We start from the raw sequence: 19,331 nt of genomic DNA, 5'->3' as shown, positions 1-19,331 counted from the left end.
AGAGCCCAGCAAAGCTGGTCATATGATCCCTCCTAGGCTCCGCCTACCCCAGTCATTCTCTTTGCCGTTGCACAGGCAACATCTCCACGGAGATGGCTAAGAGTTTTTTGGTGTTTAAATGTAGTTTTTATTCTTCAATCAAGTGTTTGTTATTTTAAAATAGTGCTGGTATTTACTATTTACTCTGAAACAGAAAAGAGAAGAAGATTTCTGTTTGTGAGAGGAAGATGATTTTAGCAAACGTTACTAAAATCGATTGCTGTTTCCACACAGGACTGTTGAGATGAAGTAACTTCAGTTGGGGGAAGCAGTTGGCAGACTTTTCTGCCTGAGGTATGATGGCCACATTTCTAACACGACTTGGTAATGCTGGAAGGCTGTCATTTTCCCTATGGGGACCGGTAAGCCATTTTCTTAGATTAAGTATGAGAATAAAGGCTTTATAAGGGCTTAAAAAACTGGTAGACGTTTTTCTGGGCTAAAACGATTACTTGCTAAGCATATTTGACAGATTATAGCGCTTTATAGTTATTATAATCTTGGGGATTGTTGTTAAAAAACGGCAGGCACTGTATGAACACCTTTTTCAGATGGGGGCCTTTCTCTAGTCATAGGCAGAGCCTCATTTTCGCGCCACTAATGCGCAGTTGTTTTTGGAAGGCAAGGCATGCAGATGCATGTGTGAGGAGCTAAGATCCACTGAAAAAGCTTACAGAAGGCGTCATTTGGTATCGTATTCCCCTCTGGGCTTGGTTGGGTCTCAGCAAAGCAGATTCCTGGGACTGTATAGGGGTTAAATGTAAAAACGGCTCCGGTTCCGTTATTTTAAGGGTTAAAGCTTTCAAATTTGGTGTGCAATACTTTTAAGGCTTTAAGACACTGTGGTGAAATTTTGGTGAATTTTGAACAATTGCTTCATACTTTTTCGCATATTCAGTAATAAAGTGTGTTCTGTTTAAAATTTAAAGTGACAGTAACGGTTTTATTTTAAAAAAATTTTGTGCTTTGTTGACAAGTTTAAGCCTGTTTAACATGTCTGAACCATCAGATAAACGATGTTCTATATGTATGAAAGCCAATGTGTCTCCCCATTTGAATATATGTGATAATTGTGACATGGTGTCCAAACAAAGTAGGGACAATGATGCCACAGATAATAATAGTGCCCAAGATGATTCTTCAGATGAGGGGAGTAAGCATGGTACTGCATCACCCCCTTCTGTGTCTACACCAGTTTTGCCCACACAAGAGGCCCCTAGTACATCTAGTGCGCCAATACTTATTACTATGCAACAATTAACGGCTGTTATGGATAATTCTATTGCAAATATTTTATCTAAAATGCCTACTTATCAAAGAAAGCGCGATTGCTCTGTTTTAAACACTGAAGAGCAAGAGGACGCTGATGATAACGCTTCTGACATACCCTCACACCAATCTGAAGGGGCCAGGAGGGAGGTTTTGTCTGAGGGAGAAATTTCAGATTCAGGGAAAATTTCTCAACAAGCTGAACCTGATGTTGTAACATTTAAATTTAAATTAGAACATCTCCGCGCACTGCTTAAGGAGGTATTATCTACTCTGGATGATTGTGACAATTTGGTCATTCCAGAGAAATTATGTAAGATGGATAAGTTCCTAGAGGTTCCGGTGCCCCCCGATGTTTTTCCTATACCCAAGCGGGTGGCGGATATAGTAAACAAGGAATGGGAAAGGCCCGGCATACCTTTTGTACCTCCCCCTATATTTAAGAAATGATTTCCTATAGTCGACCCCAGAAAGGACTTATGGCAGACAGTCCCTAAGGTCGAGGGGGCGGTCTCTACTCTAAACAAACGCACTACTATTCCCATAGAAGATAGTTGTGCTTTTAAAGATCCTATGGATAAAAAATTAGAGGGTTTGCTTAAAAAAATGTTTGTTCAGCAAGGTTACCTTCTTCAACCAATTTCATGCATTGTTCCTGTCACTACGGCAGCGTGTTTCTGGTTCGAAGAACTAGAAAAGTCGCTCGATAAAGAATCTTCGTATGAGGAGATTATGGGCAGAGTTCATGCACTTAAATTGGCTAACTCTTTTATTCTAGATGCCGCTTTGCAATTAGCGAGATTAGCGGCGAAAAATTCAGGGTTTGCTATCGTGGCGCGCAGAGCGCTCTGGCTGAAGTCTTGGTCAGCAGATGTGTCTTCCAAGACAAAATTACTTAACATCCCTTTCAAGGGCAAAACACTGTTTGGGCCTGATTTGAAAGAGATTATTTCAGACATCACCGGAGGAAAGGGCCACGCCCTTCCTCAGGATAGGTCTTTTAAGGCTAGAAATAAGCCTAATTTTCGTCCCTTTCACAGAAACGGACCAGCCTCTACTTCTACATCCTCTAAGCAAGAGGGTAATACTTCTCAACCCAAACCAGCCTGGAGACCGATGCAAGGCTGGAACAAGGGTAAGCAGGCCAAGAAGCCTGCCACTGCTACCAAAACAGCATGAAGGGATGGCCCCCGATCCGGGACCGGATCTGGTGGGGGGCAGACTTTCTCTCTTTGCTCAGGCCTGGGCAAGAGATGTTCAGGATCCTTGGGCACTAGAAATAGTTTCTCAAGGTTATCTCCTGGAATTCAAGGAACTAACCCCAAGGGGAAGGTTCCACAGGTCTCAATTATCTTCAAACCAAATAAAAAGACAGGCATTCTTACATTGTGTAGAAGACCTGTTAAGGATGGGAGTAATTCATCCAGTTCCAATAAGAGAACAAGGGATGGGGTTTTACTCCAACCTGTTCATAGTTCCCAAAAAAGAGGGAACGTTCAGACCAATTCTAGATCTCAAGATCCTAAACAAATTTCTCAGGGTCCCATCGTTCAAAATGGAAACCATTCGAACGATCCTTCCTACCATCCAGGAAGGTCAATTCATGACCACGGTGGATTTAAAGGATGCGTACCTCCATATTCCTATCCACAAGGAACATCATCAGTTCCTAAGGTTCGCTTTTCTGGACAAGCATTACCAGTTTGTGGCACTTCCATTCGGGTTAGCCACTGCTCCGAGAATTTTCACAAAGGTACTAGGGTCCCTTCTAGCGGTTCTAAGACCAAGGGGCATTGCAGTAGTACCGTACTTGGACGACATCCTGATTCAAGCGTCGTCTCTGTCAAAGGCAAAGGCTCATACGGACATCGTCCTAGCCTTTCTCAGATCTCACGGATGGAAAGTAAGCATAGAAAAAAGTTCTCTTTCCCCGTCAACAAGAGTTCCCTTCTTGGGAACAATAATAGACTCCTTAGAAATGAGAATTTTTCTGACAGAGGTCAGAAAATCAAAACTTCTAAGCTCTTGTCAAGTTCTTCATTCTCTTCTTCGTCCTTCCATAGCGCAGTGCATGGAAGTAATAGGATTGATGGTTGCAGCAATGGACATAGTTCCTTTTGCACGAATTCATCTAAGACCATTACAACTGTGCATGCTCAGACAGTGGAATGGGGATTATACGGACTTGTCTCCGACGATTCAAGTAGATCAAAGGACCAGAGATTCACTCCGTTGGTGGCTGAAAGCTCAGGGTCTATGGTCTCGGGAAGAATCTCTTCTCCCGATAAACATTCTGGAACTGAGAGCGATATTCAATGCTCTCAAAGCTTGGCCTCATCTAGCAAAGGCCAAATTCATAAGGTTTCAATCAGACAACATGACGACAGTTGCTTATATCAACCATCAGGGGGGAACAAGGAGTTCCCTGGTGATGGAGGAAGTGACCAAGATAATTCAATGGGCGGAGGATCACTCCTGCCACTTGTCTGCAATCCACATCCCAGGAGTGGAAAATTGGGAAGCGGATTTTCTGAGTCGTCAGACATTCCATCCGGGGTGTGGGAACTCCACCCGGAAATCTTTGCCCAATTAACTCAATTATGGGGCATTCCAGACATGGATCTGATGGCGTCTCGCCAGAACTTCAAGGTTCCTGTTACGGGTCCAGATCCAGGGATCCCAAGGCGACTCTAGTAGATGCACTAGTAGCACCTTGGACCTTCAACCTAGCTTATGTTTTCCCACCGTTTCCTCTCATTCCCAGGCTGGTAGCCAGGATCAACCAGGAGAGGGCTTCGGTGATCTTGATAGCTCCTGCGTGGCCACGCAGGACTTGGTATGCAGACCTGGTGAATATGTCATCGGCTCCACCATGGAAGCTACCTTTGAGACAGGACCTTCTTGTTCAAGGTCCATTCGAACATCCGAATCTGGTTTCTCTCCAACTGACTGCTTGGAGATTGAACGCTTGATTTTATCAAAGCGTGGGTTTTCAGATTCTGTAATAGATACTCTTATTCAGGCTAGAAAGCCTGTAACTAGAAAGATTTACCATAAGATATGGAAAAAATATATCTATTGGTGTGAATCTAAAGGATTTCCATGGAACAAGATAAAAATTCCTAGGATTTTATCCTTTCTACAAGAGGGTTTGGAGAAGGGATTATCTGCAAGTTCTCTGAAGGGACAGATTTCTGCGTTATCTGTTTTACTTCACAAAAGGCTGGCAGCTGTGCCAGACGTTCAGGCGTTTGTTCAGGCTCTGGTTAGAATCAAGCCTGTTTACAGACCTTTGACTCCTCCCTGGAGTCTCAATCTAGTTCTTTCAGTTCTTCAAGGGGTTCCGTTTGAACCCTTACATTCCGTAGATATTAAGTTATTATCTTGGAAAGTTTTGTTTTTGGTTGCAATTTCTTCTGCTAGAAGAGTTTCAAAGTTATCTGCTCTGCAGTGTTCTCCGCCCTATCTGGTGTTCCATGCAGATAAGGTGGTTTTGCGTACTAAGCCTGGTTTTCTTCCGAAAGTTGTTTCCAACAAGAATATTAACCAGGAGATAGTTGTACCTTCTTTGTGCCCGAATCCAGTTTCAAAGAAGGAACGTTTGTTACACAATTTGGACGTAGTCCGTGCTCTAAAATTCTATTTAGAGGCCACTAAAGATTTCAGACAAACTTCTTCTTTGTTTGTTGTTTATTCTGGTAAAAGGAGAGGTCAAAAAGCAACTTCTACCTCTCTTTCTTTTTGGCTTAAAAGCATTATCCGTTTGGCTTATGAGACTGCCGGACGGCAGCCTCCTGAAAGAATCACAGCTCACTCCACTAGGGCTGTGGCTTCCACATGGGCCTTCAAGAACGAGGCTTCTGTTGACCAGATATGTAAGGCAGCGACTTGGTCTTCACTGCACACTTTTGCCAAATTTTACAAATTTGATACTTTTGCTTCTTCGGAGGCTATTTTTGGGAGAAAGGTTTTGCAAGCTGTGGTGCCTTCCGTTTAGGTAACCTGATTTGCTCCCTCCCTTCATCCGTGTCCTAAAGCTTTGGTATTGGTTCCCACAAGTAAGGATGACGCCGTGGACCGGACACACCAATGTTGGAGAAAACAGAATTTATGCTTACCTGATAAATTACTTTCTCCAACGGTGTGTCCGGTCCACGGCCCGCCCTGGTTTTTTTAATCAGGTCTGATGAATTATTTTCTCTAACTAGTCACCACGGTATCATATGGTTTCTCCTATGCATATTTCCTCCTGTACGTCGGTCGAATGACTGGGGTAGGCGGAGCCTAGGAGGGATCATATGACCAGCTTTGCTGGGCTCTTTGCCATTTCCTGTTGGGGAAGAGAATATCCCACAAGTAAGGATGACGCCGTGGACCGGACACACCGTTGGAGAAAGTAATTTATCAGGTAAGCATAAATTCTGTTTTTTGCGCTCGTCGGGTTAGCGCGTGAGTGAACACAGTTTACTTTCAACACATAATACAAGTGCAACCTTGAGGGGGAGCGTTAATTAGCGCTCCACTTGTAATCTGGCCCTATGTGTTGATTTTAAGATGGACAGCAGAGGTTCAGTGCAGAGCCTATCATATTTTTTTTTTGTTTTTTATAACACATTCATGATGTTTTGTAAATGTATAAAATATATAGTTTATTCTATTATACAGTATAATGCAATAAAATGACAATTTTATAAAATGTGTTGTACTACAAATCTGTGGGATGACAAACAGGATAGCTACCTTTTAAGTTCTGGTCAGACAGATTAAAACAGCGTTTTGGCTCATGATGTCTAATAGAGGTGCCTGGGATATGCATAAGGCTAATTAAGCCTACCTTTCGTATAGGAATATGGATAAACTAGATTGTATGTATGATTTTCACTTACTGTCTTAATCTGCTTTTACGGTACAATAGGTGAAACACACAGTATATTGCTGTTTGGCCTTTGTGCTATCAGTGATGCTATATATTAGTTATGACACAGCCACTGAGCTTTAATAAAGGAGGTACTGGCATTTGTGTGTATCTTGGCACAGTAATCCTATAGTTTAACGGCTCTTATGCTGAGTTAGTATAGCTTTCTGCAGCTTTATAGCCTCATTTCAGGCTGCAGTGAACAATAATAACCAAGACGGTGTATTTATAATGTTGCTTTACTTAAACAAATTGCGAATAAAAACTATCTCTTCAGACTTCCCTCACTAAGGTTTCCTGTGGTTTGCAGGGACTAGACAATGTGCACAAGCAGAGGGTGGCTGAAGTGTTAAATGACCCAGAAAGCATTGAGAAGAGGAGAAGCCGAGAGAGTTTGGATGTGGTAAAGTACGAGAGCGGCCCAGATGGAGGGGAGGAAGTGAGTATGAGCGTAGAGTGGAACGGGGTAAGTACAGTACACAGTCTGGGGACGTAATTGTACTGCTGTCTATAAAACCTACAATGAATTAACATGAGCTGCATGCCATTTAATCACAAATCTGTTACAGAATCTTCTGCCTGAAACTTTATATTTCCATAACCTTATATCTGGCATCTATTTCTGGCCTAAAAACGGTGCTGATTGACTGGTTTTGTGTTGTTTTCCTAAACATGTTTTCCATTTAGTTAAAAAGTCTTAATTTAATCTGTCTCTGGCATTTTTTATTTATTTATTTAGTAAACTACTGTAGTGATTTGTGTACACTGTAGATATTAGTCTTTTCTTTCTTTACTATATCAAACATCTTTTATTCATTTATATTTTTGAGTCTTACTAAATCCTTTTAGTGCTGTCCTCCAAATTTCTCTGCCGCACAACCCATAGAGGCACCTGCCTGCCAGCCATAAAATGCATTTATAGCCGGAACCAAAGCTGCACCTTATATAGGGTGCATCATTTTTATTTTTTGAATGTACCTAATTTTAGTTGGTAGTGCCAAACCACCAAGCTGCTCCATCCTTCCTAGATTAAGTGTCAAGTCTCATAGGGACACATTATGGTACTCGGCGTGCCTTTTTCTAACCTCTTTGCAGGTTTACTGACGTTACCTTGTATTTAGTTTTATCTATGTGTTAGTAGCTACAATGTGTTTTATCTATGTGTTAGTAGCTACAATGTGTTTTATCTATGTGTTAGTAGCTACAATGTTGTGCTACCAAAGTAACCGGTTCGTTCATTCAGTATTTTGCCAAAACACATTTCCCCTTCTCTCTGCATATTATGGGCAAGTGCTACAGATTCTAAGCCTAAAGTTATTTATGATGCCATAAGGTGAAATGCGTTGTTTGATGGAGCACTTTAACATCAATATTAGTAAGTAGTTGGGCGGGGTACCCTGTGGGTTGTCCTTTTAATATACAAAATGTGATATAGAATGTATTTATCATCCTTAGAAACCCAAAACATCATAACCATATTTAGATATTCTCACTGTAGCTGTGTACAGCATGAGTAGTAGCCATAGGCATGTTCCTTTTTATATTTTATCCTACAACAATCAATCAGCACCTGTTTATAGCTATGTGTAATTCCTTAATAATCTGTGTCTTTAAATTGAAGCATGGGACTGTCACTGAGCTAATCTGCTGACTGTATACTGTGTACTGTACTCTGCCCTTCGTTTCTGCCGTTCTTTGCATGTGTCAATGTGTTAAACCTTTTACAGTACTTACCGCACAGCACGGAGGATTCTTCCTTTCACTGTGGCTAAATATATCTTGGGGTATCCTGCATAAGAGACAGTATTTCTAGGTCTGTGAGCGAGGATTTTTTATAATAAAACTGATAGTATGATGCAATTATCCTTTATGTTCTTGTTTTTATGCATTTTCATTTCATTCAAATTTCATGAATTTAAAAGGACATAATAGTCAAAATTTAAATGCGTTTGAATGTATCGCAGGTTTTAAATAGAAACATTTATCAAATGTGCGTAGTATATATTGGTAAAAATGCTTCTAGTAAAGCTATCACTGTTTTAACATTTTATACTGTGTACAGGGTGTATGGCCCATATGTATGTATGCCCCGTGCACATGCATTCAAACAGTGGTAGTAGAAGTGTTTTTGCCAATTTATTTGTGTTACAAAAATGCTTCTGAAAGGCACTTTTGTGTGTGCATTTGAGTTTTTGCTATCATTGTCCCTTTAATGATCAGAAACGTACCACATACCATATACTTCATTTTTTTTTTGTCTGATGGTCCAGTGATCGCTGCATGCTTAATTATTTGCATGGCTTGTGTGGTCTGATATCAGTTCAAACAAAACGCACGTTTCATTCTCCGCCAGGGCATGGTTCTGGCACCATTCTTCATGTTGATTTGAGTTTAGGTTTCATGTTGTCGAAATCTTACTGTTTAACCACAAAAAGAAAATCGGTTATAGATTCACTTACAAAATACAGAGGTTTTTATTCCCTCCTTAGTAATTATTCATTACAAAAGTAAATAACAGAGAGAACGGAAAACTCTGTACGCAGCAATTAAATATATGTTGATTTTATATTTATTTGTGAAATTATAGAAAATCACATTTTCAGATATAGTAAAGACTATAGGGTTGCCAGCCGTCCTTGCAAAAATACTAGACAAGCATTGAGTTACTGGAAGAGGGGTTGGTGGGAACTGATGTGTCCCCTCTCGAAATGATTCCTTAACCCAGAGCTAACTCTTGATTCTTTTGCATTTATTGGCTACTAGTAGCACACGCAGTGATTTTACTCTTTTAACCCTTTTGGCTCAGCGATTTGATTTGACCGCTGCCATATTAGTAAAGGCTTGAGTCATAGGCGGACTTTAAAAATGTAGCTGCTGCCCTGGGGACTCCTAAAAAGGGCATGCGAGTGTCTGTATTTTGTATGGATTTAACTGGACAGCTGGTTGCAATACCGGACGTTCCAGTTCAATGCTGGACACCTGGCAACCTTAAAATGATGGCATGTGTTTATTTTCTATTCGGTGTGCTCTTTATACCATTGCATGATATTGATCCTCTGGAAAAGGAAGTGCATGTGAGATTTTAAGTAAAAGCCCTTTTCTAGTTTCACCCTGTTTGTCTTTATGTGCCCAGTGCTGACATTTTTATATCGGTAACTTTACACTGTTACACACATCAGGACCAGAATATTTTACCGTTTGACAGCGCTAAACGTCTAAACCCTGTTCCACCTTTCCTGAAGCTAAACAAAAGCAATAAGTATGTTTTCTTGCAGGGCACCCACATCAGACTGTAGCTAACCAGACTTCCGTCTTAGATAGTTTGGGTGATCATCATTGGGACTACCCAGCTACCACTACTAAGGCTTTGCATTTTCTATACTAATATACTGGCAACAAGTGTACAACGCATTAAAGGTAGACACTAAACAGCACTACTGCCTCCTGCAAAATTATTATATTAATGTCTAAATATTAAACCCCTGCAAAAGGCCTAATTACATAGCAGTGTCATGGGTGCACCACCCAATGGTTTTACTGACCACCAGTCTAAAATGTTAGCTGAAATAAACTAAATGAGCTAATATTAACATCTTTTAATGTGTATTGCTTAAATGATCAAATACATTTAGCTAAATTATGAAATGAATTTGTGCTTTGGATAGCAGAAAATGTTACCGTATCACCTGGCTACTTTATAATGACATCCAGCTGGTAACATTTACTGTGGAGAACACAGCAAAGTCTAATCTATACACCATAACCTGGTGCTAATCATACAGCTGCTGAGTCTGTCAGGAGTCTCATATATACTAGTAAGTCAGTTGGGAGCAGTGTACATACGTAGCCTTCAATCACTTGCTGTATCATATTCTAGAACTCTATAGGAATGCTCTAAGTGCTCGACTTTGACTTTGTCTTTAATCCTTTATGAGGTTCATACAAGAAGGGGATTTGTTTAAGCAGTGAGGGTGTAATGAAAAAAAAAAAGTTTCATTTTTTTAACTTAAAGGGGCAGTATACACCAATTTTCATTTAACTGCATGTAATATACACTACTATAAAGAATAATATGCACAGATACTCCTATAAATATCCAGCATAAAACAGTTAAACTTATTTAGAAGCTCCCAATTTAGCACTGTTGATGAGATTAGCATGGGACACCCACTGAAAGGGGCTGAGAGCAGAACCTCCCCCTTCCCCTGCATATGAAAAGAGCCATTATACAAACAGAAGCAATCTGAAGTCTGTGTACATCAGTATAAATCTAAAACCTTGGGGCTTGGCTAGGAGTCTAAAAATCAGCATAGTGTTACTTAAAAATAATAAAAACTATACATTTTTACAAAAATAAACCAGATGGGCTATATAAATGGATCGTTTATGCAAAGAAAAATCCATTGTATAATGTCCCTTTAAAGGTACAGTGGTGTTGCTTCATTTTATTTAGTGATTGATTGAGTCAGTGCAGGGGCTCATAAAACATTATTCAAATCAAAGAGGGTAATAAAACAAGGGGTGTACTCTTGGAGTGCTGTAAAATTGCAAACCCCTGAAACTTTTGCTAAAAAACATACTTAATAGCATATATATATATCTGTAAAACACGCAATGTTTATAATGTTTTAATACTGCTACGTACTGAACATGTAGGAGCCCAATACAATGAACATGGTTTATCTGTCTTTGTCTCTGTAATTGCTGCATGCTGTAGCCTGTGTTTTATTTAGCGTATTTAATTCCCTCTTATCCTTTTTTTTTCTTCTTCTTTGTTATCTCCAATAAACTATTTTTATTATGTCCCAATTCTAGTCTAATGTCCACTTTTTTTTGTTTTAATAATTGTATTTATTGTTTTTAATACCTGCTTGTGATCTGGGATTATAAATACACAACTGGTACTGAAGTATCCTTTGCTCACTGGTTGTTCGGGGCAATTCCCATGGAAAAAAAATCCCCTAGTTCCTATTTCAGCCATGGCAAACCAGTTATTGAGCACTTTAGATGCTCATTTATATCTGTACTTCAGCAGATGAGTTAGAATAAAGTTATGTCCACTGGACTGGCACCTCCATATAAGACAAATAGCGAGGTAGCAAATTTATAAAAGAGCTGAAGAAAATATGGTGTTAATGTATTTAAAATGTTTTTACACTTGGCTGGTATGCTACTTTACTACAAGACTACAAAAAGTCTGATCATTATAAAAACAAGTCTTTAAAACATTCACCATTAATTGTATAATATAATATTTGGGAGATTTGTTTCCTTTTTATACTTTGCCCTGAAGTTTGAGACAAAACTTATTTTTTTTTCCCCTTCCTAAACTATCACATCACAAAAGGATAAATGAAGTGTTAACCTAGAAATACTGTAAACCAAAGCTGTCTGACAATAAAGACGTACCTGGTTCACCTTCAGTTTTATCACTATCTCTCTCTCTTTCTCTCCCCATTTCCGCTGCCAGGCCTAGATGCCTTGTGTGATTCTTATTCTGTCTACTGCATGACGGATGTGCACAACCTTCCAGCTTTAACTTCTATCTCCAGTACTGACGCTGTGTTCTAGCTGCTCATGTTAGGATTCTTGTTTAATCTGCCATGCACTTCCTTGTAAATTTCATAGCCCTCCAACAATGCCAGTTCTTTATCCTGTACACTTATTGCTTTGCCAAACTGTAATCTAGATATAAGGAAAACAATGTAATCTGGTCATACAGCAATGTGTTGTTATAACGTAATGTCACTACGGCATAGGTAAGAACCTATAAGCTAGCTGCTCTCTACGGAAAGATACATGAATATCACGAGGTTCAGTACGGCATGATCGGACCTCTGCGCAGTACTCTGTAGCAGTAAGGCATGCGCTTGAATCTTGTTAGAGAGCTATAATTTGGGTACCATCAATTTGAATCTCTGCAATTATATTCAGTCGGAATTAGAGCTATTACAATCTTAGTGTGACCTTGGCACTTGTGCTTCTATTATTTTTTGTGTTTGGTGATTTGTGTATTTGTCTTTCTAACTTCTAATAAACTCTGTCCAACTTATATACGAGTGTGTTTTCTTGTCTGCTTGGTAAGAGATTTTACATAAAATAACCAATTTCATCTATTAACCATTTCTTACTAAACCAAATGGGTTGTTTGTATGGAATATATTTAACCTCTTAATGCTTGGGGTCTCCAATATTTGGTTTTCGCAGTACAGGTAACGAAGATGAGAATTTAGCAATTACTGGTGTTATTGACACACACTAACGGTTTATGCAAAAAAAAATATTGCGTGAAGCCAGATTCTGCACAGATCTGTGGTTGTGAGTTTTCTAAAAACAAATTTATTAAATGAATACTAAAGTAAAATTAAACTGAAAACAACGAAATCATTGCAAAACATAAAATGAATCTCAGGGCAAGGTTAATCAGACAATAAAGTAGAAATTAAACTTTTAGGATTCAGATAGAATTTTAAAATGCTTTCCAATTAACTTATAAGATCAAATTAACTTTGTTCCCTTGATATCCTTTGTTGAAAAGCATAGCTAGGTAGGTTCAGGAGCATGCCCGTATCTTCAGTATTATATGGCTGCAGGGTTTAAACATTTTTTACAACTATGTTATACATTGCTGCAAAACGCTGCTGCCATACAGAGCTCAGTAATGTGTAGTATTGTTAAAAAACGCTGCTATATAGTACTCAAAACGCATATTCATGAACCTATCTAGGCGTCATCTACAACAAACGAAATAGTAAATTGGACCCGTTTTATCATTGCGGCTCTATCTGAATCAAGTTTAATTCTGATTTCTTTTTTATGTTCTAATGCATTAAAACGAATGTTATTCAGCTAATAATGTTGTGGTTGCCTTATAGAAAGTAAATGGATGTGGTACATTTTCAAATTATTCAGGTGGTTAAAATGACACTTCTGCATCAGGAATGCTGAAAACCAAAGTTACTGGGTTTGAGAGCATCTATATCTTAGTATAGTAAATAATATATGGTACTGAATATGGAAAGGTTTTTTTTTTTTTTTGGTCTATTTATTTTGTTAGTTTTTTTTTTTTTCTCCCTAAATAAAAATTCCCAAACAGCTCTGCATTTTGATGCCTCTTAACCTTTTGTTTTAGGATGGCACGGGATCTTTAAAGCGCAGTGGGTCATTTAGCAAACTTCGTGCTTCCATTAGACGCAGCAGTGAGAAGCTGGTCAGGAAGCTGAAAGGTGGAAGTTCACGTGATGGTGAACCAAAGAATCCTGGGTAATTATCAATTCCTAGCTGGGACTGTGCAATCTGTAGCCTAGCAGTGTGTGACAGACACCACAAACCGCAAAAAAAACTACAACAAACTTTTATTATTTTTCTTTGCTATTTAAAGTTCATGATCTGCTTTAACCCCTTGGCTTCCAGAGACGGCTGCAGTGCATTGCTTCACAGCCAAGGGATTACTTCATTAACAGTGTTTCAAAGCGCTAGTAAATCTGAAAAACAAGCAATGGTTCTAACACACAGGACTGCAACATATTACAAGTATAGGTTGTTCCCACTACTGTGCAATATTTCACAATGCTCATGCATACCCCAGCCAAATACAGCATTTCTGTCTCAAGTTCCTCCAAAAATAGTTGATTGGAAAAGCCAATTATAAAATGTCCAATGAGAGCAACTTAATGTGTTAGATCACCACTAAAAGAAATGTAGATTTGTGACTGTACATAATTATATTGTTTTATTTTCTTATCACAAATGTTGTAAATAGAAATTATATTAATGGTATTATAAATTTACATATGTATGAAATAAGGGAGTTTATTTTTATATCTGGAAAAATTGCCGTTATCTTAAAGAGACAAACATAAATTGTATAATATATATAAAATCCAAATTGCATAAGATTCTGGTGACTCTAGAAAGCAGAATTAAATGTACATTGTAGTGTAATGTGCTCTAATTCGCTAGTGAGTGTAGTTTTTGTATTACTTGCAGTAGAACTCTGGGTTTTACCCCTTAAAAGCACATAGGTAAAGTCCAGCTCTAGCTAAAAGTATTGCAGTTCCTGAGCTGAACACAGCTGGTGATTGGCAAACGGTGCGACTGCCAATGCTGATTGGCTCACCAGCTGCTTCCTGCTTGGGACTAGCAGTTTCTTGCAGCTCCCAAGTGGGACTTTATATATGTGTGTTTATCTATAATAAACAGCTGAACACAGATATATTGCAGTGAATTGTGACATTTGTAACCAGCCTATGCAAATGAAACACATTTTAAATTTTAAAACGTTTCAGATTTTTTTTTACCAATTTTCATTATTTTAAAAATCTGAACTAAATATTCTTTAATCTCATTGTGATTAAAGGATATTATTATGTATAAAATGGCTGTTACTTTAAATTACCATTTTGCTGGGCAAAATACCAGAGGGAAGTTTTAAATACGCAATTATCTTATTACACTGATTGTTTACATTTTTATTGCTTGAATATTTTGATAAATAAATGGACTAAGGTTTAAATGTGTTTTGTTCTTTTTTTTTAACATCCGCTTATTTGATCATTTTTACAGCAATTACCCAGTTTAACAGTTTAATGTATTTGTTTCTAACCAGCCTTGTAGAGACTATTGCAACGGCATGTACAAATACTAATGCTGAATGTTGCACTCTATATAAATGACACTCACAAGGGTGTTACTTAAAGAGATGTGAAAGTCAAAAATTAAATATTTCATGTTTGATATAGATCATGGAATTTTAAGAGCCTTTTCGATTTACTTGTTATCCTTTGTTGGAAAGCATACCTAGGTTGGCTCAAAAGCAGCAATGCACTATACTACTGGGAGCTAGCTGCTGCATGGTGACACACATCTCTTGTCATTGACTCACCAGATGTGTTTAGCCATATCCCAGTAGTACATTGGTGCTCTGGAGCGGACTTTAACCATTTGTTTAAACCTTTTTGTAGGGTTAAACACAGTTATATGCAAGCAAGTGTGTAATAATGAAATGCTCTAACAAATTAGACGGTTTTACTTTTTTGCACTTTTACGTCCCTTTAAGTATCACCAACTAAGACATCTGTTCATCAGATGGGAATATTAAGCTACAAATCATTTGTACTTTCTGCTTAAACGACTAGATGTTCTTCTGGATATCTGCTTTTGTGATCATACTGTATATTGTTTCTGTGTTCCTTTCAGCACTAATTGCTTTGGCTTTGCAAGAAACCTACGTATAAGCTGCATGTTATAGCCATGATTAATTGTACTGTGCAGTATTGCTCCATAACAGCCAATCCAATCAGTCTGACCAGATTTTCTTGTGCATGAGGGTTCAATAATCACTCAACCCAAGGTCCTGGGGGGCGGGGCTATAATAAAAGTACAGCAGAGCCTAATTTAAGCCACCACTTCCCCATCCACACTTCTTGCTTATGTTATTACCCAGAGTGCACCTTTTCTCTGTAACTTGTGTATTATCTTCTCAGTGAGCATTGTGTAATTGTTTATGGGTCATTTTGGTTGTACTTATCTTTCTAAATAATTTCTCATCTAAAGTTTGTTTTATGCAGCATATACGTTTTGTTATCAAATCTTTTATTAGAACCAATTTACCAGCTCTGCAAAAATTAAAACCGTACCCTGGCAGTTGAGATGTTGGGTACTTTTTCTGTAGAACCCTGTTTTTTATTCAGACCATTGGATGCAGCCATGATTCATGCCTGGAAACACAAATATAAATTTACTGCTACTGGAAAACAAGACAAATAATATAATGTACTTCAGTGTCATGTCTTTTTTTAACACTCCTTTTTTTTTGGAGGAGGAGGAGGTGGGGTTCTCTAAGAACAGTCAGAGGGTCCTATACTTTTTGTGCTGGTTTTGGCCCTCTGTAAATCTGAAATAAATATTCCTTCTTTGCTTTTAGGAAACGTATTGGACTGAAATGGTAAATATTGTAGTGTATCACACAGTATGTGTTCAAAGAAGTATCATGGTAATGGCAAACAGGAAGTGTGGATCTGGAAGTAGAAGCCTAATTTCTCCAACATAGGTGTGTCCGGTCCACGGCGTCATCCTTACTTGTGGGATATTCTCTTCCCCAACAGGAAATGGCAAAGAGCCCAGCAAAGCTGGTCACATGATCCCTCCTAGGCTCCGCCTACCCCAGTCATTCTCTTTGCCGTTGTACAGGCAACATCTCCACGGAGATGGCTTAGAGTTTTTTAGTGTTTAACTGTAGTTTTTATTATTCAATCAAGAGTTTGTTATTTTGAAATAGTGCTGGTATGTACTATTTACTCAGAAACAGAAAAGAGATGAAGATTTCTGTTTGTATGAGGAAAATGATTTTAGCAACCGTAACTAAAATCCATGGCTGTTCCACACAGGACTGTTGAGAGCAATTAACTTCAGTTGGGGGAACAGTGTGCAGTCTCTTGCTGCTTGAGGTATGACACATTCTAACAAGACGATGTAATGCTGGAAGCTGTCATTTTCCCTATGGGATCCGGTAAGCCATGTTTATTACGATCGTAAATAAGGGCTTCACAAGGGCTTATTAAGACTGTAGACTTTTTCTGGGCTAAATCGATTCATTATTAACACATATTTAGCCTTGAGGAATCATTTTATCTGGGTATTTTGATATAATAATATCGGCAGGCACTGTATTAGACACCTTATTCCTTAGGGGCTTTCCCAAAGCTTAAGCAGAGCCTCATTTTCGCGCCGGTGTGGCGCACTTGTTTTTGAGAGGTATGGCATGCAGTCGCATGTGAGAGGAGCTCTGGTACTTAGAAAAGACTTTCTGAAGGCGTCATTTGGTATCGTATTCCCCTTTGGGCTTGGTTGGGTCTCAGCAAAGCAGATACCAGGGACTGTAAAGGGGTTAAAGTTTAAAACGGCTCCGGTTCCGTTATTTTAAGGGTTAAAGCTTCCAAATTTGGTGTGCAATACTTTTAAGGCTTTAAGACACTGTGGTGAAAATTTGGTGAATTTTGAACAATTCCTTCATGTTTTTTCGCAATTGCAGTAATAAAGTGTGTTCAGTTTAAAATTTAAAGTGACAGTAACGGTTTTATTTTAAAACGTTTTTGTACTTTGTTATCAAGTTTATGCCTGTTTAACATGTCTGAACTACCAGATAGACTGTGTTCTGAATGTGGGGAAGCCAGAATTCCTATTCATTTAAATAAATGTGATTTATGTGATAATGACAATGATGCCCAAGATGATTCCTCAAGTGAGGGGAGTAAGCATGGTACTGCACCATTCCCTCCTTCGTCTACACGAGTCTTGCCCACTCAGGAGGCCCCTAGTACATCTAGCGCGCAAATACTCCTTACTATGCAACAATTAACGGCTGTAATGGATAATTCTGTCAAAAACATTTTAGCCAAAATGAACCCTTGTCAGCGTAAGCGTGGCTGCTCTGTTTTAGTTACTGAAGAGCATGACGACGCTGATATTAATATCTCTGAAGGGCCCCTAACCCAGTCTGATGGGGCCAGGGAGGTTTTGTCTGAGGGAGAAATTACTGATTCAGGGAACATTTCTCAACAGGCTGAACCTGATGTGATTGCATTTAAATTTAAGTTGGAACATCTCCGCATTCTGCTTAAGGAGGTATTATCCACTCTGGATGATTGTGACAAGTTGGTCATCCCAGAGAAACTATGTAAAATGGACAAGTTCCTAGAGGTGCCGGGGCTCCCAGAAGCTTTTCCTATACCCAAGCGGGTGGCGGACATTGTTAATAAAGAATGGGAAAGGCCCGGTATTCCTTTCGTCCCTCCCCCCATATTTAAAAAATTGTTTCCTATGGTCGACCCCAGAAAGGACTTATGGCAGACAGTCCCCAAGGTCGAGGGAGCGGTTTCCACTTTAAACAAACGCACCACTATACCCATAGAGGATAGTTGTGCTTTCAAAGATCCTATGGATAAAAAATTAGAAGGTTTGCTTAAAAAGATGTTTGTTCAGCAGGGTTACCTTCTACAACCAATTTCATGCATTGTCCCTGTCGCTACAGCCGCATGTTTCTGGTTCGATGAGCTGATAAAGGCGCTCGATAGTGATTCTCCTCCTTATGAGGAGATTATGGACAGAATCAATGCTCTCAAATTGGCTAATTCTTTCACCCTAGACGCCACTTTGCAATTGGCTAGGTTAGCGGCTAAGAATTCTGGGTTTGCTATTGTGGCGCGCAGAGCGCTTTGGTTGAAATCTTGGTCGGCTGATGCGTCTTCCAAGAATGTCTGCTATCCACATCCCAGGAGTGGAAAATTGGGAAGCGGATTTTCTGAGTCGTCAGACATTGCATCCGGGGGAGTGGGAACTCCATCCGGAAATCTTTGCCCAAGTCACTCAGCTGTGGGGCATTCCAGATATGGATCTGATGGCCTCTCGTCAGAACTTCAAAGTTCCTTGCTACGGGTCCAGATCCAGGGATCCCAAGGCGGCTCTAGTGGATGCACTAGTAGCACCTTGGACCTTCAAACTAGCTTATGTGTTCCCGCCATTTCCTCTCATCCCCAGGCTGGTAGCCAGGATCAATCAGGAGAGGGCGTCGGTGATCTTGATAGCTCCTGCGTGGCCACGCAGGACTTGGTATGCAGATCTGGTGAATATGTCATCGGCTCCACCTTGGAAGCTACCTTTGAGACGAGACCTTCTTGTTCAGGGTCCGTTCGAACATCCGAATCTGGTTTCACTCCAGCTGACTGCTTGGAGATTGAACGCTTGATTTTATCGAAGCGAGGATTCTCAGATTCTGTTATCGATACTCTTGTTCAGGCCAGAAAGCCTGTAACTAGAAAGATTTACCACAAAATTTGGAAAAAATATATCTGTTGGTGTGAATCTAAAGGATTCCCTTGGGACAAGGTTAAGATTCCTAGGATTCTATCCTTCCTTCAAGAAGGATTGGAAAAAGGATTATCTACAAGTTCCCTGAAGGGACAGATTTCTGCCTTGTCGGTGTTACTTCACAAAAAGCTGGCAGCTGTGCCAGATGTTCAAGCTTTTGTTCAGGCTCTGGTTAGAATCAAGCCTGTTTACAAACCTTTGACTCCTCCTTGGAGTCTCAATTTAGTTCTTTCAGTTCTTC

The 19,331-nt window shown here is 39.3% G+C and overlaps 1 protein-coding gene across 6 annotated transcripts in view; it reads left to right on the top strand.

Moving 5' to 3' along the window:
• KLC1 (kinesin light chain 1) overlaps nt 1-19,331 on the top strand; it is a 169,708-nt gene that overhangs the window by 113,989 nt on the left and 36,388 nt on the right. For 3 of the 6 annotated variants that reach the window (XM_053697401.1, XM_053697400.1, XM_053697403.1), the window contains exons 13-14: nt 6,534-6,689; nt 13,356-13,486. In XM_053697401.1, the coding sequence (XP_053553376.1) occupies nt 6,534-6,689; nt 13,356-13,486 (287 nt within the window). Of the gene's footprint in view, nt 1-6,533; nt 6,690-11,693; nt 12,276-13,355; nt 13,487-19,331 lie in introns of those variants that run through there. The other 3 variants (XM_053697402.1, XM_053697405.1, XM_053697404.1) reach the window with 3 other exon arrangements.

This window comes from Bombina bombina, chromosome 1, assembly GCF_027579735.1.
Source record: "Bombina bombina isolate aBomBom1 chromosome 1, aBomBom1.pri, whole genome shotgun sequence".
Taxonomy (NCBI): domain Eukaryota; kingdom Metazoa; phylum Chordata; class Amphibia; order Anura; family Bombinatoridae; genus Bombina; species Bombina bombina.
This window is presented reverse-complemented; position numbering and strand designations above follow the sequence as displayed.